This window comes from Erigeron canadensis, chromosome 4 (genome assembly GCF_010389155.1).
Source record: "Erigeron canadensis isolate Cc75 chromosome 4, C_canadensis_v1, whole genome shotgun sequence".
NCBI lineage: Eukaryota > Viridiplantae > Streptophyta > Magnoliopsida > Asterales > Asteraceae > Erigeron > Erigeron canadensis.
The window spans coordinates 3,964,258-3,992,100 of record NC_057764.1 but is presented as its reverse complement, the minus strand read 5'-3'; the positions used below and the strand labels follow the sequence as shown (position 1 = coordinate 3,992,100).

Genomic DNA, 27,843 nt, shown 5'->3' with positions numbered 1-27,843 from the left:
GCATCAATTATAGGTGAATATGACCTGAATCATAGGTTTGTTCTTTGTAATCTAACTATCCTACTAAAACTTACAAGTAACCTAGATACAATGATGGCGACTATGGTTTCTATATATGGGTTGCGATTTTGCAAAAATATAAGTGCTAGTGCACGATATTGCAAATATGCAAGTCATGGTGTGCGATATTCAGGATTGTAAGTCATGGCGTACGATATCAATGTGTTTGTGAAACTCGAAAAAAGTAAAGTATTATCGTATTTTGAGGTATTTTGTTTAGTTAACCTAGATATCGAGACCATTTGATGAAAGTATATTATACTTTGGTGAAAAATTTTAATAGTAGAATGACTTAAACAACTAAAAATAAAGTAAATTATATAAATTGATTATTTTTTGAAAGTATATTATACTTTTTGTTAAATTTTAAAAGTACAGTAACCTAAATGACCTAAAAAAAGTAAGTTACACGAAATGATTATTTTGTGAAAGTATGTTACATTTTGATGACTTAAACCCTTAAATATATATCATAAAAATGATTTTTTATGATTTATAAATATTTATGGTTGATTTGTCATACTTTAACATATTTGACGTATATCACACGTTCATAATCTATAATTTTATTGTTTGCATTGTCGTAATCTGACAGTTTTTAATATTATCATAAATTATGATTGATCATAAATTATAATTTTATGTTGTTATGTATGATATCAAACATCAAAATTAATTCTAATCATCAATCATTATCCTAATCATTAAAATCTATTTTTTCAATTTTTTATATGAGTATAATGATGTTTATATAGATTATATTATGTTTTTTTTTAATTTATTCAATGATAAATATGTTTTTTCATATGAAATTGTTATTATTCTATGTTTATTCTTTGAAAAGTATCTTATTATATTATATTTATTAATATATATCATAACTAGATGATCAATCCGGGTAATACGTGTGGTGAACATATATAACTAAGGGCATTTTAAAGTTTTATAATGTTATACATGTATAACTGTAAATAAAAGAAGGGGAAAATGAAAGTGTTGTTGTTAGGCACTTAAGTTGGGTGAAATTTCTCTCATATGCTAATTTTTTAATTCATAAAAAAAATGAGGGCCAATCATTTTTGCATTGTATATTAAATATTAAAAAAGTAGTATGTAAGAGAGATTTCACCCAACTTAGGTGCTTAATAACATTACCTTCACTTTTCTCATAAAAGAAAATGACAAATCAACCTAAAAGAAGTTTTAAAATCAATTCAACAATGAAAGGATGAAATTTGAAAACTACATAACATTGAGAAATTATCTAATATATAATTTCTTGTAAGAAGTTGACCAATTACTTATAAAATTACATATTGATGTTAATTTATAATCTGTTATCCTTTATTAAAATTGTATATATTTATTAAATACTTTAAACTTTTTGAGATTCAAAATATCTTTTTAAACTCTACTTACAAATCTACTACATTTACCTGGTAAATCAATGTTTGTTTGTTTGGTTTTTTCCGGAATAAAATGGTTGAACTTATTAGTTTATAATATTTTAAAAACATTATTAAAATTTAAATTTAAGAATACATATCTTAATTTATTTATTTTTATTCCTATATAAAGGGGCAACTTCCCCCAATATTCCCAAATTACATGTCCTATATAAGTAAAAACGAGAGAAGGTACCCGCAAACGGTGAGATGGTGGGACTGATAGGTCATAGGAGGTGATAGGTTATAGAGTGTGATAGCCAAATGCCTTAGCCGTACGGGCTCCGTCTTCGGATTTAAAAATTCGTCGAAAGTATATCGAATGACATCTCTAATGGAAAAGCATGAAATTTTATAGAAACCCATATAATTTTTATAATTTATCGATATACGGTTTCTGAAATAAAAGATTTTGAATGAATTAGAGGAATAAAATGGTTTATCGTAAAATGGCCAGCCGGGGTACCTTCTGGGTATCTTGGCAAGAGGGGATGTTGGCTTGGAGGTCATGGGATCGAATCTTATATTCCCCATTGACCTCGAACATTTACCTCGGACATTTACCTCTTTAGCATAAAATGGGCTCCCTTTGGGGGTACCAGCGGTGTAAGGCGCCTCGGACCCTCAACATATTGCCCGTTTGGATGTCACTTTTCAGCTTGATGGAACGACTTTCCCACCCGTCGTTCAAAAAAAATTGTTTATGGAGAAGAGAGAGAAAAATGAGTGGTTGAGATTTGAGGAGAAAGGAAAAATGAGTGGTTGAGATTTAAGGGTATTATAGGTATATTAGGTAGAGATGTTTAAATTAGTGAATAAAGAAGATGAGTAATTTAGGTAGTTCAAAATTGTAATTTGAGATTTAGAAAAAATGGCTCTCTATTATATATGAATAAAGATATCTCTTATCATTTAACACTTTTACCACCTAACATATATGGTATACTATACCAAAAATATCTTTAATAAGATAATTTACAACATCTATCTACCAACTCCCAAAATAACCGAACAACATTATTTTACATTAATTATATTTAGATTAATAACCTATATTAATTACTCGTTGTGGGCACCAATCACCACCACTGTCACCATTGCCGTCACACTACTTAATTACTACAACTAAGAACACATTCCGTTCTCGCGAATTGCATGGGCACACTTCTAGTAACTCTTAAAATGTTTAAAATTTAAACAATAATTAAAATAAACATAGTGATTTAATATATGTAAAGCAATTTCTAAGATTAGATAAATAAATAAAAAGTCATGGGTTAAATTCATATAAAAATCTTACAAATTAAATGGTTTAAAAGTAAAAATTCTAGTAGTATTCAAATTGCTTAGTAAAATTCCAAAACATTCTCTACAAATTCAAACTTTTGGAAAACATTCTCTACAAATTCAAACTTTTGGTAACAACATAGAGCTAACGATATTATATATATATATATATATATATATATATGCATAAAAAAAATAAGGTATACCCGTATATAAAAATTATATATCCAAATCTAGATGAAAAAAATGATTATTTTTATTACTTTTTTGAATATATATAGCAAAAAGAATAATCACATTAAACACACAAAAATAAAAGAAATTTAAACAACTAAATATCCCAATTTCCTTTAGTTATATTAATCAATCGATATGATGCATTGTATACTAAATTCTTATCAACTCACTGGTGAGAACAATATAAAAGAGCGGTGGTGGAGATCGAGGGAGGCGGTGTAGAAGGAGGGCGGCGACGGTGGAAGATAGAAGGTCGATGAGAGTGTGTTATGATTAGAGAGAATGGGGAAAAGAAAGGTATATAAGGGTTTTTATGTTTAAGTAGGGGTATTTTGGGATAAAAAAAGATGCTTAGTTTCTTAATCTTAATTCTCCTTATAAGGGATTATAGAGATTGTAAATTACTATTTAATATTTAGTAATTTAATTAGTGTTTAGTAATATAGGGAATAATCTAAAAAAGGTAGATGATGTAAGCAAAGTAATCCAAAGGTTAAAATTTAACTTTGCTTTTCATCCAAAGGTTATGATTTTTCTAAAAAATGAATTAAGGGGTTAAAACGCATTGTGTTATGTAAGACCAATGATGTCACTTTTAGTCAGGATTCCCTTTGTATATTAGCGATGTATGCTTTCACATAAGGATGAGCAAGATTTCCCAAATCCCGATCCCGTCCCGGTACCGGTACGGAAAAGTGGTACCGAGTCCCAGGTGGGATCGGTACCGGTACTAGAAAAATCCCGAAATCCCAAACTAGTCTCATTGGTCCCGACTTTCACATAACCCAATTACAAAACCCAAAATTTTCCAGCCTATTTAGCCTAATCCCTTTCAATGGTCCAGTCCATTTAACACTATCATCATAAGCTGCATATATATTATGAATTTTATATTATGATCAGATGCTAGTCTTCAACACTTGTTCTGGTATGGTGATGCAAACTCAATTTTTATATGCTATAATGATTAGATGATTAACATTATATTTGTATGTTAGTTAGTTACTTATAATGTCATGTTTGAATATTACTCTGTAGTTAGTAAAACAAAGGTCATAAGATAACCACGAAGGAAAGTGTATTGGACAGGGAATAAAATCACCAAATAGAACACAACAAATTAACAGTGCCTTATGCGCATGGCTATTTATATATAGTCATGCTGGGCTCAAAGAAAAAGATAGTTGTACTTGCAAATCCTTAAGAGATAAATATTCTTTAACTTTCTTTATAATCAACAGTCTACTTCCAATCCATTTTCTTATTAGGAAACCTAACTATCATTAATGAAATGGTAACTATTAACCATTGCTTGACTTGTTTTTTTTTATCACTTATGTGGATGCAACTGAACGCTATTTTGCATGTTTTCATCCATATCTTTCGGCTAATGAGCTAAACCAACCATGAGACACCAATCCTACCTACTCAACATGAAAAACACTTCTACAAAAGCCTTGATGCACTGATATTGTAATATCAGCAAGATGATATGGCATTAAACGATTAAAAATATGTGTCATATCAATATCAAGTTACAACCTCACCTATTGTCATAATTGGTAGAGCAATTGGGACTAGTTGGGATTTGGTACCGATATCCCGGTCCCTTCCCGGTCGGTACCTATTCATATGGGACTGGGACCAAGTTTTCAAGAATTTTGGGATCGGTACTTCCGGGACCGGTACGAGACGGGACCGGTCCCATGCCCATCCCTACTTTCACACCCCCTCAACACAGCTCAACGTATGCATGTGCGCCATACACTCCTAACAATCCCAAACGTTGCTCTGATACCACTTGTAACACTCCGCCTTACCACAACACAATATTGTTTGCTTTGCCCGCAGGCTCATGGCTTTGTTTCTGGTTGTCTGGCAAACTACCCAGAAGGGTCACCCATATGGCATTGCTGCCGTCCAAACACGCTTAACTGTGGAGTTCTCCTCACATCCACAGCCAATACGCCCAAAACGCGTTGTGTTATGTAAGACCATTGATGTCACTTATATCCAGGATTTCCCTTGTATGTTAAGATATATGCTTTCACACCCCCTTAACACAACTCAACGTCCTCGTTGAGTTATGCAAGTGCACCATACACTCCTAACAATCCCAAGGGTTGCTTTGATACCACTTGTAACGTCACGCCTCACCACAACACAATATTGTTCGCTTTGCCCGCAGGCTCACGGCTTTGTTTCTGGTTGCTCGGACAAACTTCCTAGAAGGGTCACCCATATGGTATTACTGCTGCCCGAGCTCGCTTAACTGTGGAGTTCTTGTCTCATCCACAGTCAATGCACCCAAAACGCGTTGTGTTATGTAAGACCAATGATGTCACTTTTAGTAAGGAGTCCCTTATCAACTTTGCAAAAAGCTTCTTTTCCCTAAGAACCTCAAGAACGACTCTTAAGTGCTCACGGTGTTCGGCTTCAGACTTGGAATAAATCAGAATATCGTCAATAAAGACAATCACAAAATGATCTAAGAATGGGCGAAATACCCGATTCATTAAATCCATAAAAGCGGCTGGAGCATTTGTCAACCCAAATGGCATGACAAGAAACTCATAGTGCCCATAACGAGTACGAAAAGCTGTCTTGGCTACATCTTCCTTTTTGACTTTTAATTAATGATAGCGGGAATGCAAATCGATCTTAGAGAAGTATGAAGCATCATGGAGCTGATCAAAGAGATCATCAATGCGAGAGAGAAGATACTTATTCTTAACTGTTCGCTTATTCAGCTTACGCTATGCGGATGCGCATAGAACCATCCTTCTTTTTGACAAAGAGAACCAGAGCTCCCCAAGGCGAGGAACTAGGTCGTATAAAACCTTTATCAAGTAGCTCTTGGAGTTGAGACATTAACTCCTTCGTTTTTGTAGGAGCCAAACAATATGGTGCTTTTGAGACAGGAATAGCACCGGGTACAAGATCAATATGAAAAGTGACCTCTCGGTCGGGAGGAATACCGGGAAGATCATCAGGAAAGACATCAGAATATTCAGACACCACATCCACATTAGAAAGGAAAGACTTCTCCTTTCGTGCATCAATAACATAAGCAAGGTAGTGGTTCTTCTTCTGTTGTATGCACTTGAGGGCCTTCATCAAATGAATGATCTTTATGCTCCCTTTCTTCTTATCTCCATAAACAGAAATGACTTTACCATCCGGAGTAGAAAACCGAACTATCTTTTGAGAACATAATATAGTAGCATCATGTTGAGATAACCAGTCCATGCCAATCACCACATCAAACCCAGCAAGAGTTGTAGGCAATAGCTGAACCGGAAAAGGACGACCTTCTATCTCAATGGAACAATCATCATAACCCTCTTGGATGTCACTAATGGTACCGTTAGCAATTTCAACTTCTATAGAATAATCCAGGGGAGTAGCAACTTTATCGAGCTTAGGGGCAAATATAGTAGACACCAAAGACCTATTTGCACCCGAATCAAAAAGAACAGAAGCATGTTTTGTATTAACAAGAAAAATATCACTTACTACCTCATCATTGTCTTGAGCAGCGTCGACTATCGTCGGAAAAGCTCTAACCTTTGCCTTGGGTATGGCAGTCTTCTTTCCATTTTTTCTTTCTTTGTGGGCACACTTTAATGAGATGATCGCTTCGCTGACATAGGTAACACTTGGGATTGTCCGTGCAGTCTGAAGTAAGGTGACCCGTACCACCACAAGTATCACACTTATGAGTCTTAACATGGACCAATATGAGGTAGCTTGCAACCAAAACATCGAACATTCATCAATCTATCAACCTTGAACCTCTTACTCCTATCTAGAACTTTCGTGTTTTTCCTTTTAAACTAGAACAACTACAACTTTGAACACCTACAACTTCCATCGCATACATGACATCTCTAACTTCTTTTCCTTTATGGTCCTTGTCACTAACATTGGACTCATTTTAGCGAATTAATCATAACACTTCATTTTCAATCACCACTCTTAGCATATGTCGCATTATAAGATATAGTGAATAACTTTCCTCATAACGCATCACACGTAAATAATTGGTACTAGTTTATCAACTTTTGACCGGTGAATTTGCACATTACCTTAGGAGATCGTCTATCATAGCAACAAGGATATTTATCGACGGAGGAAACGAGAAATTGAGGATTAAGGCTAATTAACATGATTATACATCAAGCATAATACATAACATAAGCCTTAACCTACACTCTCACTCATCCCAACCCATCCTAAAAGCATTTTCATCATTAAGCTAAAGCATTACTACTTAAGCCTATCATTTCTCATACGGTTTAAGTCCAAAATCTAAGGTCTTGGTCGAATTTTGGTTCACTTAAACCATTTCTTTGATACCAACATGTAACACTCGTCATTTAAAAACCTGGATTTTCAAAAACTTTGCCAAACGGCGTTTAAAATGTAGCGGAAAATATCACTTTAAAATTTATGCCCATCCGTAACAGACGGTACCTTTATAAATGGTGTTACTAATAAGCGTCATCAAAATAATAAAAGTAAATCCAAGTCTTGGATAACATAAATGCCACATTATTACAAGTCTTTAAACGTAAATGAGATAGCCAAAACATAAGGCTAATGAGAAATCTAAGCATTCAAAAGTCTTTGCTAGTCTTCTTTATTCATTCTACCCAATCTCACCAAGCTAATATTCGCCTAGCTCAAGCTTGATTATCCTGAAGGCACAACATTTTCAAAGAACAAGTGTTAACTAATAAAATTACCTAAGTAAGATAACATGGATTTGAAAACATTTGCCAATAAATAAGTATTAACAAAATCATCATTATTTGTTAATAACTTAATATCACATACATGCATAACAATCATAACATACACATTAGGATCATCGTATTCCTAATTGTGCCTAACTTTACTTTTTTTATCTTTCTTTCTTTGCCTAGACGTAGGCTAAGTGACTTATGCCACTTACATAGGGATGTGGGGTTGTGTGTAGGCGGTCATAGACCATACATGGAGTCCTCACACCCGACTTGATGGGTAAACAATAAGGTGGTCCATCGGCGTCGTTAAGAAAAGACAAATTCATTTCCAACTGAATAAACCGTTTATGCCTTTTTGCAATGTTGGTTAGTTACTCCACCCGGAATAATCAAATGTAACTATGCCACGGGAGGTATCATGATTCCCGAACCACATGACCACATACTCCCTAGCTCTGAGGAACTAGCACGGGTTAAGCTTAACACAAGACTTTATTTTTTCTCGAGACTTATTAGCTTTATATTAGATTAGGCTACACTTTCGCCTAAACTAATCGCATGTTTCTTTATTCACTTTATATTAGCTTAGGCTACACTTTCACCTAAGTTAATCACAAACAACTTTCTTTTACTTTAGGACCCTTAGACGTGCACGTGATATGACAATCCTAATCATAAGTCTTGTGACTAGATGTTCAAGCCATGCATTCAATCACATATCATAACCATATCATCATTTCATAACTTTACATAATCACATATCATAAGCATTTCATCATTTCATATCATAAATACTTACATCTTACCTTTGCAACCTGCATAAGCATTCCATACATTGTTAATGGTAAGCAACATATCCCATAACAACCTCCTATAATCACCCTTTACTTATTTTTAAGCATTCATAAACATTTGGGAAGTTTAACTTACAAAAATGGGTTTTGGTGTACCATCAGGTGACAAAAGATGTTATCTTACCTTAGTGCTTCTTAATAATGAGTTACGTACGTCTTACAATGCTTGCTAAGTATTCCCGGGAATCTAGAAATGAAACATAGGATAACTAAGCATTAACAAGAATTTTCAGCTTAAATAGGCTAGGTGTGCCACACCCCTATCCTTGGTGCGCCACACCAACTGAAAGAAAGTTACGAGGAACATAAAGGTGTGCCGCACCCTCTATCGCATCCCTTCTCGTTATCAATGAGTGTGCCGCAACTATTGAGAGGTGCGTCGCACCCCATGGCCAAATCCTAGGTGTGTCGCACTCTTAGGCCGCACTCCCTCTCGGACTCACTAAGTGCGACGCACCCTTTAAGGGGTGCGCCGCACCTACTGCATTTACGGGTAAAAACCTTTTTTTTTCATTCTTGAACAATACCCATTCGAACCCTAAACGACTTTAACTCTTTAAATCGACATGGTGACATAATATTGACCTTTTTAATTACACTTTTGATGACTTTAATCAATCAATTGATCCTTTAATCATTTGCTAACATAATACAATCGTTTGATCACCCGAAAACATGAAATCGATGATCAATCAACTTATTAACCCAACCCAAACCCCATGACTTGGATTGAACTCACTTCTAAGACTCATATGATCAGATTTAAGAGTAATATAACTTATATTACCTGCACTTGCTTTAGGGGGATCAGAATCTAACCAAAACTTGCACAAAACAATTGAAACTTGAGGGAACTTTCCTTGGAGAGAGAGGGAGATTGGCTAGGGCTCACACACACACGTATAATCAGATTTGTGACAACTAGGGATGCCTAATTGCCAATTAACCCCTGGCCATCAACTTCAAATCTTACACTTAGGACCCCTTAACTCCTAAATATGACTTTCTTAGCTTAATTCACTTACATGGAGACTTAACGACTTAACAAGCACATTACTTACTTAACTTTACTTAGATTAAGTTCATTTAACATATCTTAATCATTTATTATTAAATACCGAAGCATTTAATCACATAATCTCATTTATGGCACATAGCCTTAACAAAACTTAACTTTAACTAACGAAAAGTCAAATAGTCAAACTTGAAAAGTTTGGGATGTTACATAATTTATAAATATTTATGTTTTATTAGTCATACTTTAATATATTTGACGTATATCATATATTTATAAAGTATAATTTTATTGTTTGCATCAGTCTTAATCTGATAATTTTATGTTTTCATAAATTATGAATAATAATGTAACTATTAATTATTGTATTTTTTATTTATGTTCTCGTTCAGCCCCGCACATTAGGGTTGTATTATATATATATATTCTTTCCTTGGAGTATATGATATCCTGAGCAATTCGACAGGATGTGATTGCAGAAAGTTTAGAGAAATATGGATAAAATCGAAAATATCTCCTCAGAGTTTTGTAACATCCCAAAATTCGCAGTAGTATTTTATTACTAAAAGTAATATCTATCAAATGAATAAATGCCGAGTTATTTAAAAAGCCGTGTTTTAAGTGACGTTTACTAGAAGGACTAAAAGTGTAAGATAGCAAATAAAAGAGGAGCTTTAATGAAAAATTGAAATTAATTCCACATATATATTATTATTATTATTATAATGATCATCATGATCATTCTTAAAATGAAAAGAAAGATTGAAGTCGGCAGAAAAGAAAGAAGCAGTGAGCGAAGTCGGCCGGAAGGAAAGAAAAAGAAAAAGAAGAGGGAAATAGCGGGTTTCGGGTCAAACCAAATATGCCAAATCATTCCTAATCGATTATAGGCTTTGATTATCATCTTTTTAAGGTACTATTTCTTAATTTTCTAGTTTGATTAATAGTTATATAAAAATATATTAGGTCAAGAAAAGGTGGTTGTTTGGGTTCATATTAATTTCTTAGTATCTGGGCTCAGCTATGCAGCATATATTAAATTTTGGTAAGATTTGGAGATAGTTTTTGTGCTACGGGCATACAAATCTATGTTGTAGCAGGACTACATGTGAGTATATAGAACTTAAACTGGTAGGTGATCATATGAAATCAGATTACATGTGAGTAAGGGATTTCATTGCATATTGCCGTATTTGTTTTATTGTTTTAATTGTTATGTATTTGTGTTATCTGCTGTTATGATATATCTATGAGAGCCGAGCAGATATATCTATGAGAGCTAAGCAGTTAAACGGGTGTAGTTGGCAGTGATATGGCAAATGTTAATATGCAGTTATGTGTAATCATGTGATAAGTTGTTTGTATGATAAGACTATTATTGTTAGGTATAAAGCAAATTTCTTACCATAAAAGTGAGTCTTATGTGATAAATAAGCAGATAGTAGATTAATAGTTGTTATTGCAGTTAATCATTGTTATTTGCCTTAAGTAATTATCAGGCCGTTAGAAATAATGTTAGTTGTTGATGTTACGTACTAAAGTATGATTATAGTGCTGAATCATATATATTCCAGTTAAAAGGTTAATTAGTCAGGAATGTGTTAGTCAAGCCGTTCTTTAGATCAATGATGTGCTATTGAATAATTGGTTAACTTTGTGTGTTTCATGTTTCTGTGATTGTGTGATCCCTATTTGGGTTGACGAACCCAAATGTGTATTTGTTAGCTAAAATGCTACTTAGGCCGGATGTGTTAGCTAAGGTATTCTTTAGGTTAACTATGTTGCTATTTGGCTATTTGATCGTGTGAGTGTTTATATTTATACGACCTTGTATGTTTTAATGTATGTGAATGTGTGATGTTCAATTGAGTTTACGAGCCTGATTAGCAGACTTTAGACAGGTGGGGAGTTTATCTCTATGCTTGACACTCTATTGGATATGAGAAGAAGGTTAATCACGTATGTTAAATTGAAAGGACTAGACTCGATAAGACAAAACACGAATTTTTTTTCCAGATTATACCCACTGCGCCGCAGTGGGTGGATGCAACCCCCACTTCGCCGCAGTGGGAGCAAAGTGCACCCCGGACCAGAAGATTTCCACTTCGCCGCAGTAGGCTTCATATCAGCAACCCAAAAATCGTTTTAACACTTGATCAAACCTACAATCATCCGATTTCCAAGCCAAACTTCATATTTAACATTTCAGAGATTTAAACATGTACATTGACACATTTGTAAACATAGTTATAACATCTAAACGATGTAACATTCATGTACGCTATCAAGTTGGTCATCTACCCAATTCGCCACTTTTCAAATCATCAACTAGTTTTGCCAAACCACAAGATTTACACATGACCAATTTTTCTGAAATGTACAATGACAATTTACCAGAAATCCCTAAAGAGTCAAGAGCCATAGTGAGGAGGGATAACTAGGTCTCTACCAAAACAATACCATTCATCCGCGAATGGTCATAGTACCTTCAATTCTACAAGCACTTCCAAAAGACTTCTAACTTCAAGCTTTTAATTAATCACTTCAGTTCCTTCTTCCGGAACCGCTTATAAGAAAATATTGAAACAACTAAATTATAAGCAAAGGCTTAGTGAATATAATTGCATACATTTATGAACACGAAGGAGGGCAACGTACAAAGGACTATTATATGTAACATATGACCCCGTCGAGCCATACCTATATACTCACCTTTGCACTTTAACGCTTTACATGGATCCATATAAGCTAATCAACACAAACAATATCAACTATCGGGATTCTTAGGTTCCGGAGGTTCTTAGGCCTCATACACGTGGGGTTCTTAGGCCCCGCTAAATCAACTATCGGGATTCTTAGGTCCCGGAGGTTCTTAGGTCTCATAAGCTAGCCCCACATGGGCTTTAACGCCAAATCAATTATCACACATGGACACGGCTCGACATCGTATGATAATTGACCCAACGTACACATAAAGGTATGCAAATATACTCACCTCCTTCGCGACTTGAACAATAACTCGATAAAATGGCAATGCACAATTACAAGCTTCAACCTATAATCATATCATAATATGCATAAGTTTACATTCACAAACTTGACTAACTCAACTTAGTCATTCTTATCAATCACTAGCCTTTTCTAAATCCAAACCCAACCCATTTGTCATTGAGTTACTTTCACTTTCAACAATTTCATTAGGTAGCTCAATCTATCACTTTCATCATCATTTCAACAACTAGTATATATCAACTTTTCTCATAAATCAATATTATCAAGTGAACATATCAATTTCTTAGCCAAACTCATCATACAACTCAATGACAACTAGGTTATCTAAGAATTTGGGGAAAAAATTATACATAAATCAATTTCTAGCAAAATCCTCAATTTGGGTACTCCATGAACCCTAATTTCAAGATAAAAGATAAAAACTAGGTTAGGGAATCAATACCTCAAGATTTAAGGAGTTAATTCAAGACTTTAGGTTGAAAATTCTTCTCCCCTCCTTTTTCTCTTAAATTTTCGGCCACCACCACTAATCCCCAAACCCTAACTTTTCAATTTTGCTTGATAAGGATTGTTGGTGATGATTATTATTAAAATTTCTATCTTGAATTTGATGGAATTAAGCTTTGATTTGGAAGAAACAAGAAGAAGATGCATGAAGAAAGGAGGAGAAGTAGAGAATGAGAGTAGTGGAAGAGTGAATCACAAATAATAGATGGCTGTCACTTCATGGGCTTGCCACGCCCTCTTCTATTTTTTGTGGGTATTTTTACCCGCTATCCGCTAAAGTTCCAACTAAATTAACCTCATATTCAAAAATTAAATACTAGGAAATTAATTAAATGTCAAAACTATAAAAAGGGGTTAATTTCTTTACCTTAAAAACTTTGGGGTGTTACACAAATATATGCATATGGTTGGGTCCAATGTGGTAGTTTATTATATGGGCTAAATATATATGCAGTTCAATATATAAGAAGTTTAATATTTTGGCAGTATTATAACTAAGTAGGCAGATATGATTATATGGAGGTTGACTATATATGTGTAGTCTGGTCCATATAATTGAGCAGTTGGCATATTGTACTTGCAGTCTATATTATGAGCAGTATAATATTTCAGAATGATATGATGTCCATATTATGTTTAGCAGACATATATGATTATATGGAGGTTGGCTATATACGTGTAGTCTGGTCCATATAATTGAAGAACTAGCAGAATGTATTTGTAGACAATCATGCAGTTTATCTCACGCAGTACGATATACACGCAGTTTATATAATGCAGAAGATTAATGTATTTGGCGTTAGTGATGAGCAACCATAAAGGATGAGCCCTGAGAAGCCATAGCCTTGGATGAGCACTTGCAGAAGGTTTATGCAAGTGTAATATTTAAATTACAGCCGAGTATATTATGCTTGTTACATTACTAGCCCATATTTTATGAACTTAATGTGTCGATTACTTTAAATTGGTAATGTGGTCGTTAAGCTGAGTCATGTCAAGTATTTTGGTTCTTTATAAACAGGTTGTTTGGATTAAAAATTAGCAGGTATGGATTGTCGATATTACGATGAGGTCATGCCGAAATTTCTAATTTTTCCATTGTGTCCTTTGAAATAAATTAGTATTTGGCATTGTCGAATAAATATGTATTTTTAGAATACATATTTATCTATAGAAAGTTAAATCAAGTTTTTTTTATTAAAAAAAAAGACGGGGGTAACAAGTTTCTAGTCAATTGTCAATTGATATGTGTCTCCTTGGCAATATATATTCAATTCTTCTATATTGATATTTGTTGTTATTATTACTATTAGTATATAATAACTAGGTTTCATATATAATATGCTATATACTAACTAAATCTTTTACTCTAACCTACCTAAAATGAAGTTAGCGGTCACCCATGTGTAGCAAACTAGCAATTGTACGATTATCCTCCGAACCATTATCTCTCCCGTAAGGTCGTAAATAGTATCATCTCATTCAATGCAAGTATTTTCTTTTTCTTTGATACGTGTAGTCATATAAAATTTGGGGACCTTGATGAGTTACAAGTAGAAATAGAAAGGAATACAAACTTAAATAGGGTGTTGCGCTAAGAAAGATAAACTAACCGGCATATATATCATTTCGATAACAATCTTACACGACACAAAATTCTTTGGAGTTTGGGCCTTGGTGGACACACTACAATTTAAGATTTTCACTTTGAGCGATAATTTAGTGGTTTAGAAGTTTTTCACTTTTTAGTTTTTAATTTGGGTTAAGGTTTGAATCTTGCCAAATGTAAATGTGGTGAGTGGGTTTTAACAACGTTATATCGGTCTACATATGGGAGAGCAAAATCTTTAGACTAAGGCTAGACGGAATAAGGCTTTTCCTGCCCAAAGGAATGCCCTAGGAACGCCCGCTACACCGCCCCCAGGGGCATTTTAGGCAAAAAAATTGTTCTCCCCATTCGATTATGGACGCCTCTCACTTCAACTTTTCCTATGACTAAAGTACAAAAAGCAATCAGATTCATGACTTAATATGATGACACATGGCAAATTGGGACCAGGAAACAAGGGGTTCTAAGAACCCCTTACTCTCCAAAGCCTAAGAGGAGCAAGGGGTTCTCAAGAACCTCAAAACTTGCACTTTTGTTGCTATGAAGGATGCCACCTTGGAGCCTTCAAAAGCTTGGAGTAAGGGGTTCTTAAGAACCCCCCTTTCTATTTTATTTTTTATTTTTTTACTTTGACTTGTCATTTTTGTATCTTTTTTTTACTTTAAACCCCCTATAAGTTTTACTTGTTTCTTAATTAGTAACTAAAATATACTAAAAATTATAACAAACTAAATAAACTAAAGAAAGTAAAATTACATTAAACAAAGTAAATAAAGTAAACAAAGTAATTAAACTAGTAGTAACCATTACATAATAAACTAAAAAACTAAAAAAGTAAACAAAGTACGTAACTTAATAAACTAAAAAACTACTTATTAAGGTTGGAACGGATCTCGTCTTTCCAAGCCTCAATCGCAAGTCGGTCGGCTTCGGGAAGGTTGGAAGTGTCGATCGCCAAAGTTGCCAAATCTTCGTTACGTTGCCTTCGTGTTTTCACTTGAAGTTTTTCTTATTGAATATCAAGCCGTTCTTTGTTAAACTCGACCCGTTCTTTCCCGACTCCAATCAAACCCTCCAACTTATCGGTAAACTCACTAAAATTGGTGGTATACCTTCTGCCACCACCGAACGAGGACGCTTTTCCTTTCTTTTTAGTCGCGTCCCGACCCATAGGTCGTATGTACCGTATCTCCCGAGTGTCACCCTCCCCCTCGGTCTCATTCAAATCAATATGAATCCTCGCTTTCGATCCCGAACTATGAGCACCTGGGGAATCGAAAGCGGAAGTCTTGGACATTATACTCGACGCACCTTGGCTAAGAGGATCCCAATCGCGAATAATATGGAACTTCGAGGTGTCCTTTAAGTACACACATTCTTCCAAGTAATTGAAAGCCCCCCCCCCCCCTTAACATCGTCTTTGTATTTGACCTAGGCATTCGATCGGATGTCGGCTTCGGTAACACCACTAACATGCCGATTAATCCAATATGAAACTTGGAAACTTAGGTACGCAATTTCCTAAACTTGAATTGATTGAATCTTGGTTACGATACTCACCTTTCTTCATGATGGTATGGAAAGTGTCTCTAATCCGGGATCAATACTTCTTCTCCCATTGACAATTAGCTACAAAACAAATAAACGATTTTAGTTTAATAAACAAATAAATAAATAAACGAAAACAGTTACAAAAAAAAGAAAAACAGATTGTTTTAAAATAAAATAAAAAAACGGCAGGTTTTATTAAAAATAACCGGAAACCAGTTTTTTTTTTTAAAAAACACCCAACAGTTTAAAAAAAAAAGAAACAGAAAAAAAACAGACAACAGGTTAAAAAAAACAGAAAATATAATGTTTTTATAAAAATTAAAAGGGCCGAAATGTATTTACCAACGGTGGGATCCTCGGTCACCTCTAGCCACGCTCTCGCTAACGCCATTTGTTCATCCCTTGACCAATCACAACAAATCATATTTGCATTTGTTTACACTTTTAGGTGAGTGTGAACAAATTAAAAATTTTGTCACGCTTTTTAGTGTGTAAAAATATATTGAATTAAAAGTGTGTTGAAATTTCTCCACATTAAAAAGTGTTTGAAATAAAAGTTCACGCTTTTTAGTGTGAACTTTCATAATTATTTTGTCATACCCCATTTATCCACGGTAACTAAAAAATCTACTGTGAACAAATGAGGTGTAACAAAATAATTATAAAAGGTCACACTAAAAAGTGTGAATTTTTATTCTACATACTTTTTAGTGTGTAAAAATTTGCATACACTTTTAATTTAATATATTTCTACACACTAAAAAGCGTGACAAAATTTTTAATTTGTTCACACTCACCTAAAAGTATGAACAAATGCAATATTGTTTGTAGTGAATTTATTTGATTCGGCTTTTCTCGTGGCTCTTCGGGATTCTTCCTTGTGTGAGATCGTTTCTTTCTTGTTGGAGCGGGGTCTGGGATTGTAACTTGGGTTTCTTGAACCGTTTCAAAATCCAGTGGAGGTTGGGTCGAAAGAGGAGTTTTCGGTGGAGTCGACGGCATTCTTTGAGAATCTATACAAATCTATATATATATATATATGATAAGAGAATATGTGGCTATCATGTAGCTAAGCTTGGGTATAAAACCCCTCACATGTCATTTTTTTATACTATTAAAATCATGGGGGCCATGTGATTTATTTATTTTATAACAAATATTAAAAAATTGATATGTGAGAGAATCTACACCTAAGCTTAATTACATGATAGCCATATATTCACTTTTCCCATATATATATATATATATATATATAATAACCAAAAACTATATGTATATATATTTATAAACCGAAAAGTATATGAATATATATATAAAAAAAACTGAAAACTTGATGTGTATATATATATAAACCGGAATATGTATATATAAGTGTATATATGTACCAAACATTGTTCCCGGTGAAGATGGAATAGCTCCCCACCCGAAATTTTGGCTCGATGAACCAACCCATGGTGTGAATCCGGAACCCATATGAGCACCCATATTCATATTCGCCACCATATTAATAAAACCGGGATTACTAGGAAGATTCAGGTCGTTCATGTCGAGTGGCGGTGTTGTATTTGTTGGAGGTGATGGACGAAAGTTTGGGTTGTTGTAGTATAGACACATTTTTTTTTATAAAACTTGTGATAATTTTATAAATTTTTGGAGAGAAAGTATAAAGAAATTTGAAAGAGAGAAAGAAGATAGGTTGAATCGAAGTATAAAAGAATGAGGTAAAAGAAAAAGGAGGGGTTAAAAAAAAAAAAACAAAATAAATGTGGTTCAAATTTTGGTCAAATGGACCGTTACAAACGGTAACAATTCCTTGAGACTCTCAATTTGGTTCTCGTCCGTTTCCTGCTGCTCTCCCCTAGTTTCCTCTCGAGAACGCCGCCTGGAGCGGTGTTCACAGTGTCTCCGTGGCATCTCCAGGCGTTCCCGGCCAAAAAGTGCCAAAGACACGCCTTACTCCCACTAGTCTTAGGGTGTTGTCAGGTGCGTACCCTGAATGGGCTGAGAGTGTTAACTATTTATCCTCTCTGTTTGTTTTCTTTTTTATAAAAAATATAGGGTCGTAAACAAACACAATATTTATGAAATTGATCGACAGAATTTATGTTTATGTTAGTTTAGTTAGTAAATAAATAAAACAATTAAGACTTTACACGAATATATGGCCCAGTTCGCTTGTCAACTCTTCGTGAACATTCATTTAGGTGTTTGTAGTTTAGATCATTGTATGGTACAAAAATTGGGTTAAGTATCAGGAAGTATAAGTAATTTTTATATTTTTTCTATTGTGTGAATGTAATTTTTATTTGGTTCATTGTATGTAATCAACCCGCTAAATTTAAACGATTAATGTAAAATTTTTACGTTGACCAATCAAAAACTTTTACGTGACCACTCATATAGTGCACCACGTATACACTCTTACATTAATTGTTCAATTTAACGGGTTAGTTAAATACAATGAACCAAATAAAAATTACATTCATACAATAAAAAAAGTATAAAAGTTACTTACATCTCTAGATACTAAACACTACAAAAATACACACATAAATCCTATGTTCTACGGAAAATTGTTTGTTTCTTGTTACAGATTATTATGTTCCTTAAGCATTCAAAGAAATGAACGAAGCAACTAAATAAAATAAAACGAAATAGAGCGGTGGAGAAATCTAATAGATTTCATTGTTTAGTAACAATTAAAAAATTGACCTAAAAGCAATTTTGTAACAAAAAAACCTTACAAATTTAACCAACTTTATATTAACTCATTTGAGTGATGAACGACTCAAAAAAAAAAAAAGAATAAATAAAAAAGGAAAATGCTAAAAAAAGCCCTAACGTGCATAAAAAGTTTGTACATTTCTATATTAAATGTCGGCCCCTTGAATTTTATGGTAAGTGTATAACCAATTAATGCACCTTAACGAAAGCCCTTAGGGCTTAGTTTAACAAAACCCAATAAAAAAAATACCTTCTAATCAAATTTGAACAAAAATATTTCCTATTTCTATGGCATCATTTCTTCTTAACAGATAATATGAGATACGACTTTGAACTCCTTTAGACAGGAGGCCCCCTCTTACTCTCTCATATTATGACTTTCACATTTTTGCCACAGCCACAAATTTATTTTTGGCTACCGCATGAACTATCAATTGCAATTGTGATGTTAACGAGATACTAAGAAAACAAAAAATGGCCGCTGCCACATTTTAGCGGGTGTTTGCATTGCGTTTGATAAAATTATGTACTTATTGTGTTTGCAAAATATAATTAACAAAAAATTCGGGTGAAAAATTTAATTACAAGTGTAAAGTTTTTATAATTCCCTGTTATACGGTTATTAATAAATTGGAGCCGCACGAACTAGTTGCACCTGATGTGCTAGAACGAGTCATCGCATTGAAAATATATTGATTTTGAAAATATTACGCATGGTCAAAGTAGATATACATATACTAGTATTTCTCATCATTGCTTAGTGGTTGAGCATCCGTTTTATATGCTGGAAGTCTTGAACTCGGGACATGAGAAAAACATTTCAAGGAATTTCTTAAATGAAATCCTCCAGTGAAACAAGTTTGAATGTTGCAGAGGAGACATAATTTTATTTCAATTAAATGTCATGTCTTTGGTCGATTTAGTTGGGGATTTCTTCTCCTACTAAGTATTTGAGGTGTGAGAGCTCTTTAGCGTGAACCCAGTTAACATGACATATGCTACACTTTTCGTCGAAAAAAAAACCAATGATTTATAATACCAAATCGTGTCACACAATAATTTTTTTTTTTTTCCTTCTCCAAATTTATTAATCAGGTATGAGCGAAAATCAGTTACCATACTTATTAGTAAGTTAAAAAAATTAATTAAACTACACGTGGACTCGTGGAGTATAATATACTGAAGCATTGAACATGAAATTGAAAATGATAGTTTAACGTTGGCAGGAAAGTTGTTGGGGATATCGACATAAATATATAGGATAATAATGGTAAATATGTCTAATAATGTGTTTAAATTTATGTCTAATGTATTCAACTTTTGATATGGATACTACATTTTTTTTTCCATAATCTTTACAATTGAATTTACAATGTATTAATCCCTCACTTTTAGGCCTATATTTTAAATACATTAATCATTTCCTAAATATACAACTCAAAGACGTAAGTCTTGAGTCTCAAATTTTCAACCGTATATGAAAAATATTAAAATGTACACAAATTTTACCTCTCCTAGATTAAGAGATTGTCTCTAGGTTCTATCTAATTTAAATAATATAAATGACTAATTATTCTTAGCATGAGATTTTATTGAAGGGTTTAATGAAGATTTTATTGAATAAAGTAAAAAGATTTTTACAAGAATTGAAAGATGCATTTTCCTAAAAAAATTTTTATTATTTTTTTTTATCTTTAGAGTGTTAAAGGAATGTATTAGAAAAACGATAGTTGATAATTGGAAAATAATCCGTATTTCTAGTTTCTTTCAAAAACAAATTTTCCTTCGTGTCATAAAATTTAGGGATTACTGGTATTTTATAATGTAAACAACTTTATACGAATTGTCATAGTGTGTATCGAATTTCAATCTCGTGCATTGTATGTAATAAACTTTAAAATTATGTGCATTGCATGTATTCGGGTATATGTGGCAATCATGTAAGCTGCTTGTAAGGTTTTGATTGGTTGAATACATGCAATGCATAAGATTTAAAAGTTTATTACATATAATGCACGAGATTAAAATTTCATACACACTATAACAATTCGTGTAAAATTGTTTGAGGTAGTAATCCTAAAATTTATTAGCGAAGCGCGTAACCCGACCAGGGAAAAAGCAGTAACCCGACCACCCACTATTAGCGGCGACGTCGCCGCAAATAGTGGGTCCCCCATCTGTCAGTCAACGGCTGTAACTGGCCGAATCACGTGGGTGTGGAGCCCACTATTTGCGGCGACGTCGCCGCACATAGTGGGTCCCCCCACTACAGATCCATCGTCGATATAAACAAGGCAGCCCTCTTCTTCTTCGTTCGTCTTCTCCATTTTACTCCTCCGTAAAAACTTTTAATTTCTCCAAAAAATCCATTCTTCTCCATTAGTATAACTCACAAATCCGACCATCTATCCCCTCATCATCATTATCAACGTTCTTTTTTACACCATCTACGTTTTTCGGCCTCCCGGAGTCCATTTTCAGGCGTATTTTTAGCGGCGACATTTTTCCGGCGATTATATTTTCCGGCGTACCAGTTTTGCGGGGAACCTATTTTCCACCATTGATATACGGGAAAACAGATTTGAAACTTTTCCTGTTTACTCCGGCGATATTGTTTTCCGGCGACTAATATTTTTGCCGGCCAGCCATCCGTTATTTGTTCTACTCTTTTTTCCGGTAAACCATTTTTTAGACGAGGTAACACTCATTTACCTTTTTATATATAATAATGTTATCAAATATTTATTTCTTATAGAAATTATTAGTTATAGAATTGTTATATTTTTTTGTTAGAAAATATATGTTGAAAAAAAAAGTTAGAAAAAATATGTGTTAGAAAATATGTGTTATAAAATATTAGTTATATAAATGTTATAGTTTAATGTTATATAAAATATATGTTAGGAACAAGTGTTAGTAAATATATGTTAGAAAGTATTAGTTATAGAAATGTTATAGTTTTATAGTTAGGAAAGATTACTTATGTTATTATAGTTAGGAATGATATGATTTTTAGAAATTCATAAATATTTAAGAAAACATTTGTAGTTATAATTATTGTTTATTATAGTTCAAAGTATGATTCTTAGTTAGAAAACACTTTTTAGTATGATTGTAATTGTTAATATAGTTGTTATTAGGTTAGTATTAATGTTATAAACGAATGTTTGAAAAAAAGTTGCAAAAAAGTGGTCATTTTAGGTATAATAATTTTGGAAAACAATTTTGTGTCGAAAATATGTTAATTTAGGTCGCACCTTTTTTATGACTTTTATGTTTGTTTATGTTATTTTATAAATTGGGACGGCTGATGTAGGTTAAAATGGTTGCACTTCACGGCGGAGATGGTGGCAACGACCCTCCAAACTGGGGGTGGAATCCCGAATGGGGTTGTAGGCGTACGGGTGGTAAGTATATATTAATGTACGTTGCATATAAATATATGGTACATATGTATATATATATATTTGTTATTTTATTTTGTTTTGCAGGTATTAGCACAGGGAGAGCTGCTGCTGCTAACAACGATCTGGAGCGCGAGTTTCAGAATTCGGGACGCCGAATCTCGCTTATGTTAAATAATGATCTCAGTAGGTGGCAGGCAATCGGGGACCACGCCAAGTGGTACAAGAGCTATTTGGGGACCTATGTCGCTACCGTCCCACATAATTACGAGTCGTGGGATCAGGTGCCCCAACCCATCAAGGATGGACTTACTGACAGGCTTATGGTATAAAACTAATTTTTTTTACTTTTTAAATACTTTATTTAAAAAAAATGGTAGATGCTAACTTTTACTTGGTACTATTGCAGAGACGGTTCTACTTAGAACCATATCTAGGTCACCCAGAAAATCACCCGTTACGAGAGGCCGTGACCAGGATGGTACGTCAGGATGCCCTGAAGATCTACAGGGATAAAAAAGCAAAATTCAAGAAGACTTGGTTCACTGACAGGGGTGGGTCCCAGAGGCTGGCAGAACTGGAGGGTCAACCTCCGTATGGGATGCCTCCACAGGTGTGGAGTTATCTACTGGGTTACTGGACCAGCGAGCCCCGGATGATTGCTGCCCAAAGAAACACGACAAACAGACAGCAACAAAATAATTTTGTCAGTACTCACGGTCGGCAGTCATACGCTCAGCGTGAATGGCGTTACGCTGTAAGTTATACGTAATTATTTATATCCACGTATGTAAACATATATCTATACAGAGATACACATACAAATATATAACTTTGATTAATGTATATACAGGAAGATAATGACGGGCGACGTGAGGACCCGCCCGAGTTTTATTTGCGGGCCCACACGAGACGAGATGGGATGGTGCAGGACGCAGTTATGCCCATTTACGTAAGATCTTGCACAAATCCGGGAAAAAGATATTTTTTTGGTATATTTATATTAAGTATAACTAATTTTTAGTTATTATTAACTTAATTTTCATGTGCTACAGGAGCAGCTTCTTGATACCCACCAAAGACTTTCCCAAGTGCCCAATACCCCGCCTACGCAGACATATGTGGACGCTTTAGGGACACGATCAGGACATACTCGTGTGGTTGGGCGTGTGGTTAGGGGAACACGTGGACTGAATGTCCCCCTCCCAGAGGATATAGAGCAACCCTTCCCAGCCCAGCAATCACCGTCCTTTAACGTCAATGATATGTTCGCCCAGGGTAGCCCTTGGACCCAGTCATCATTCAAAGACGGACCTAGCACGTCATCATCCCATGCTGGGCCTAGCACATCACGGGCCCCCACACAACGGTTGGGTAGTGATAGTGATAGTGATAGTGATGATGAAAGTGATTAGTTTTCCTTTTTTTTATTGTTTGTATTCATCGTTTAACTGAAGTGTGATTTCCTTTTGTAATCTTCATTTGCGTGATATAATCATTTGTTTTTTTTTATGTTTGTATACATTTGTTGATAAAAAAATAATTGTAATCAACTTTATAAAAGTATTATAAAATCAATGTATGTACAACAGAAAGGTATGAAAAATTGTTGATTAAAACTTGTTTTGGAACAACAACAACTTAAATACATAAAAAAATATATACAATAAAAAAAGTATACATACAAACAACCTATACAAAACATTGAACGAATTTAATCATTTATTACAATAGGAGGGCCTGGTGGTACTCTTGGCATATTTGCGTACAACCAATTTTGATACGCATCTTCTTGATTTGCGTACGTTAATGCTAGTCGACGTGCAGGATCGGTTGCGTGAAATTCCCATTCCGGATTCTTGTAGGCCATTGGGTAGTCACCTGCTAATTTCACTGCAACAAAATGGGTTTCGTTGTTTATCAGGGCAATACTTATCGGTTGTTTGAATAACAGCTGCTCTAAGCCGTGATGCATCGGAAATACTGTGCGGGAGTCACGTAGGCTAACGCAGTTGACTATTATACCCAGCTTATTGGTCAGGAGGATATGGAACCACACTTTACTCATCCAATGATGTATGGGCCGGCTTCGTCCATAATAAGATGTTCGCAGCGCCGACAACATTCGGTTGCCCTCTGTTTGCCCAAACATTTGCATGTACCCATCGAGGTCAGATTCAAACTCCGCGAGCATCTGCGTACGAACCCACTCTGCACCCATCTCTTCATCTAGCCCCAAAGCTACAGCAGTAGCTCGAAATCCACAGTTACCGTCTCCTTTGACATTTTGTGCGCCTACAACGTACGGCCTTAAGTACGATGGTATCTCACCTAGTACCCAATCGTAATTTTTGGAAAGACTGGCGTTATACGGTTCCGCAACATACCCAACCCAACTGGCCGATGATTGTGCCTCTGACTCTGGATCTGAAACCTGCGCCTGCCTTGATTCATATATGGGTGCATTTCTAGATTGTGTAGGTGGTGGCCCGAAGATGTCATCTACTAAGTTGGAATATGGTTGGTCATAGTTGAGCCAATGGTCTTGGGATGTATCGCCGAATCCATATAATTTTTGTGTCACATATGGTGTATCCCCGACCCCGTAGGATTGGGACGGGTCCCCCCACGTATATATATCATCAAGACCTGGATATGGGTGCAGGTTTCCGAAAATGTCAGGATTATCTTTGACCCATTCTGATTTAGGGTGGGATTGATCGTCGAACAATTTTCGGTTCTCCGGATAACGACAGGACTGGGACGGCTCGTACGTACTATGTCTGGCGGGCTGCGCAGGTGGGGGTTTGTTCAAATCTGGCACATTGTATTCCCTCGGTCGACTGGACTTGGATTTTCGTAGCCCAGGTGGGTTGGTGTTGAGATCCGGCACCTAGACCATTAGTAAGAATCAGTTTCCTTACCTGAGGTAGTTATATATACTGTATTTATTGAATAAGACAAATATTTTTTAGATGTATTATGTATACCTTTGGCGGCTTTTGTTTCGAGCCGACTGGTCTTCCGCGTGTGGTCTTTTGAACAAGAGGATCATTCACTTGTGTCTTACCAGGCTTAAACATGTCTTTAATTTTTGACAACCAATGTTTCTTTGGGCCTTGGGTTGCTGATCCAAGAAATTCGTAAGACCATCAACGACTTTATGGACATCGTCTTCTTCGTCTTCGTCTTCTACACATGTCCACGGTTTAAGTCAAGCTTTTTCCAAAACGGGTCTATGACATGAGGCTGTATACGAGTCCCTGCATTTTTTTTATATAAATAAGTGTACGAAATTATGTGCTTTTGATGAAAAAATACAAGTAATAAATCGTACTAACCGCGCTGCATGAACTCGGCAATCTTGCAGGCACATGGTAGCCCGCAACTGGACTGAACCTTGCACCCACATTTGTTAACATGTCTTTTAAGGACTTTGTCTAAGCGTACAATTTCATCAGCCATGATGTCCAAAGCTTTAAGTGAAACCTTTCCCAATAGGTCCTTCATACAGTTGTAATTATGTTTCCCCTTCCGGGTCCGTTGCTATACCCCAGTTGGCCCCTTATTTCTGCTTCTTGACTGATCAGGACAGAATCAACACATTGGAGGATTCTAGTAAATGTGCATTTCCCCCTCAATTCTTCCTTCAGTAAATGGTGCTCGGCCTCCACTCTGTTTGTGGTGTGGTTTTGGTAGTTGAGGTGTTCATCGACCCACAGGACACAAACTGCTCTCGGTATGGGGACAACCAATTATCGGTCAGGTACTTGTAGACGCCTGGAAAACCCCCAAGTTTTTCCTTTAACTCCTTCTCATTTGACTTAAACTCGTCAAAAGTCCGAGACTGATAGACTTTTTTCCACCAAACGTTAAGCCTGTCAATGTTAACATCTTTCTTCATCTGCAATGCCGGTTCGCAGTGCTTGATTATGTTTTGCCATATATGGTACCTACAAAGCAGATGTTTCGCTTCCGGCATAACAACCTTCAAAGCTCTCATCAGGGCCAGCTCCTTGTCAGTAAGAACGACACGAACGGCAAAGCTATCAGCAAGGGTGGACCGAAGACATCGTAAAACCCATTGATAATTTTCCTCCCGCTCGTTTACGATAAACGCATACGCTAAACTGAAGGTCTTCCCCGTTGAAGTCACGCCGACGATCTCAACTAGCGGCATGTTGTAGATGTTAGTTTTGTACGTGGAGTCTATTTCAATAACCCAGGGAAATGCGCGCCATAGGGTCATTGATGTTGGATGAATGAAAAACAGGTTCTCCAAGCGTCCATTTTTGTTATTTGTGGTGAACTGGTAAAAGTACCTTTTCTCTTGCAACAGTGAAAACATAACCTGCGATTAATGACCAAGATAGAGTAAATAAGTCAATTCCAACAACGTAGTACAATAGAATATTTAATGTTTGTACCTGCATTGGAGTACGCCCTGCTTGGCCCGACCTTCTTCTCGCTTTTAGGAAGTTCGTAATGTCTCCTTTGCGAGTCAAGTTTCCTGGAAATTCAAGTTTGAGATTTACCAGGATCTGATGTGGGTACAAACCGCGATCCGATTGGGTCCCCACAAATTCCTTTTCTTCATCCGTCATCCGTCTAGCGTATGCATTCCCTTGCAGATTGGTAGTTGGATCATGATTGTGTCTCAAATCCTTGACAGTTAACCTCCAACCACCATCACGCCCAGGGCGGCCTATTAAAGTGAAGGGACAACCTATCTTACTGGACCGTTTGGGTGGGCCAATTAACCTTGCATCGCGAGCTCCACCGTGGTGACATATAAATGTCACTTTATTCACCACCTCTTTTGAGTTTTTGTTCGTCCGCCGTATAACTAGAACATAACCCAAATCCATTGCTGTTCTTTGAGCCCACTCCGTTAATTCTTCAAAGGAACCGAACACCTCATCAGTTTCAAAGTCCCCAGCTTCGCATTCATATTCACCGTCTGCATCAGGTTGCTCAAACACATTATCCGGCACTTCAATACGTACGTTTTCTGGGTCTGCCCAAATATCCTCCAAACTATCCATCTGAAACAATTTAAGTAAACATCAACTCAATAACTATTAATGGTGTCCATACTCTCTATTATATATATTTACATCTATACTCTATATATATATATATATATATATATATATAACAAAACGCTTGAAAAAGAAGATACATAATACCATCAACTACAAATACTGTAAAATATATATCTTGAAAAGCTTGAAACAATACGCTTGAAGAAATACAATACGCTTGAAAAAATATATATCTATACTCAAGAAATTTTTTTCAGAAACTTATATTATTTCAATATAGTTCCGCAAATATATACTATCTAAAAATGAGGCTACCATTTTATCCTATCAAAGAATGATCGGTAT

At 35.2% G+C, this 27,843-nt stretch overlaps 2 protein-coding genes across 2 annotated transcripts; both read left to right on the top strand.

Annotated features, from left to right (window-relative positions):
- The first annotated feature begins 22,371 nt into the window (after positions 1-22,371).
- LOC122596839 lies at positions 22,372-22,785 on the top strand. Its single transcript, XM_043769488.1, has 2 exons — positions 22,372-22,456; positions 22,541-22,785. Exons 1-2 carry the CDS (start codon positions 22,372-22,374, stop codon positions 22,783-22,785), a joined length of 330 nt encoding a protein of 109 aa, XP_043625423.1.
- A 118-nt stretch (positions 22,786-22,903) lies between these two features.
- On the top strand, positions 22,904-23,970 carry LOC122598645. Its single transcript, XM_043771232.1, has 2 exons — positions 22,904-23,210; positions 23,307-23,970. Exons 1-2 carry the CDS (start codon positions 22,932-22,934, stop codon positions 23,475-23,477), a joined length of 450 nt encoding a protein of 149 aa, XP_043627167.1. The 5' UTR covers positions 22,904-22,931; the 3' UTR covers positions 23,478-23,970.
- The last annotated feature ends 3,873 nt before the right edge of the window (positions 23,971-27,843 follow it).

Excerpts from the sequence above, each read along its gene's own strand:
- LOC122596839 (XM_043769488.1), top strand. The coding sequence starts at position 22,372 with ATGGTTGCACTTCACGGCGGAGATGGTGGCAACGACCCTCCAAACTGG. Across the intron at positions 22,457-22,540 it reads GGGTTGTAGGCGTACGGGTG|GTATTAGCACAGGGAGAGCT; the intron begins GTAAGTATATAT and ends TTTGTTTTGCAG.
- LOC122598645 (XM_043771232.1), top strand. The coding sequence starts at position 22,932 with ATGGTACGTCAGGATGCCCTGAAGATCTACAGGGATAAAAAAGCAAAA. Across the intron at positions 23,211-23,306 it reads AGCGTGAATGGCGTTACGCT|GAAGATAATGACGGGCGACG; the intron begins GTAAGTTATACG and ends ATGTATATACAG.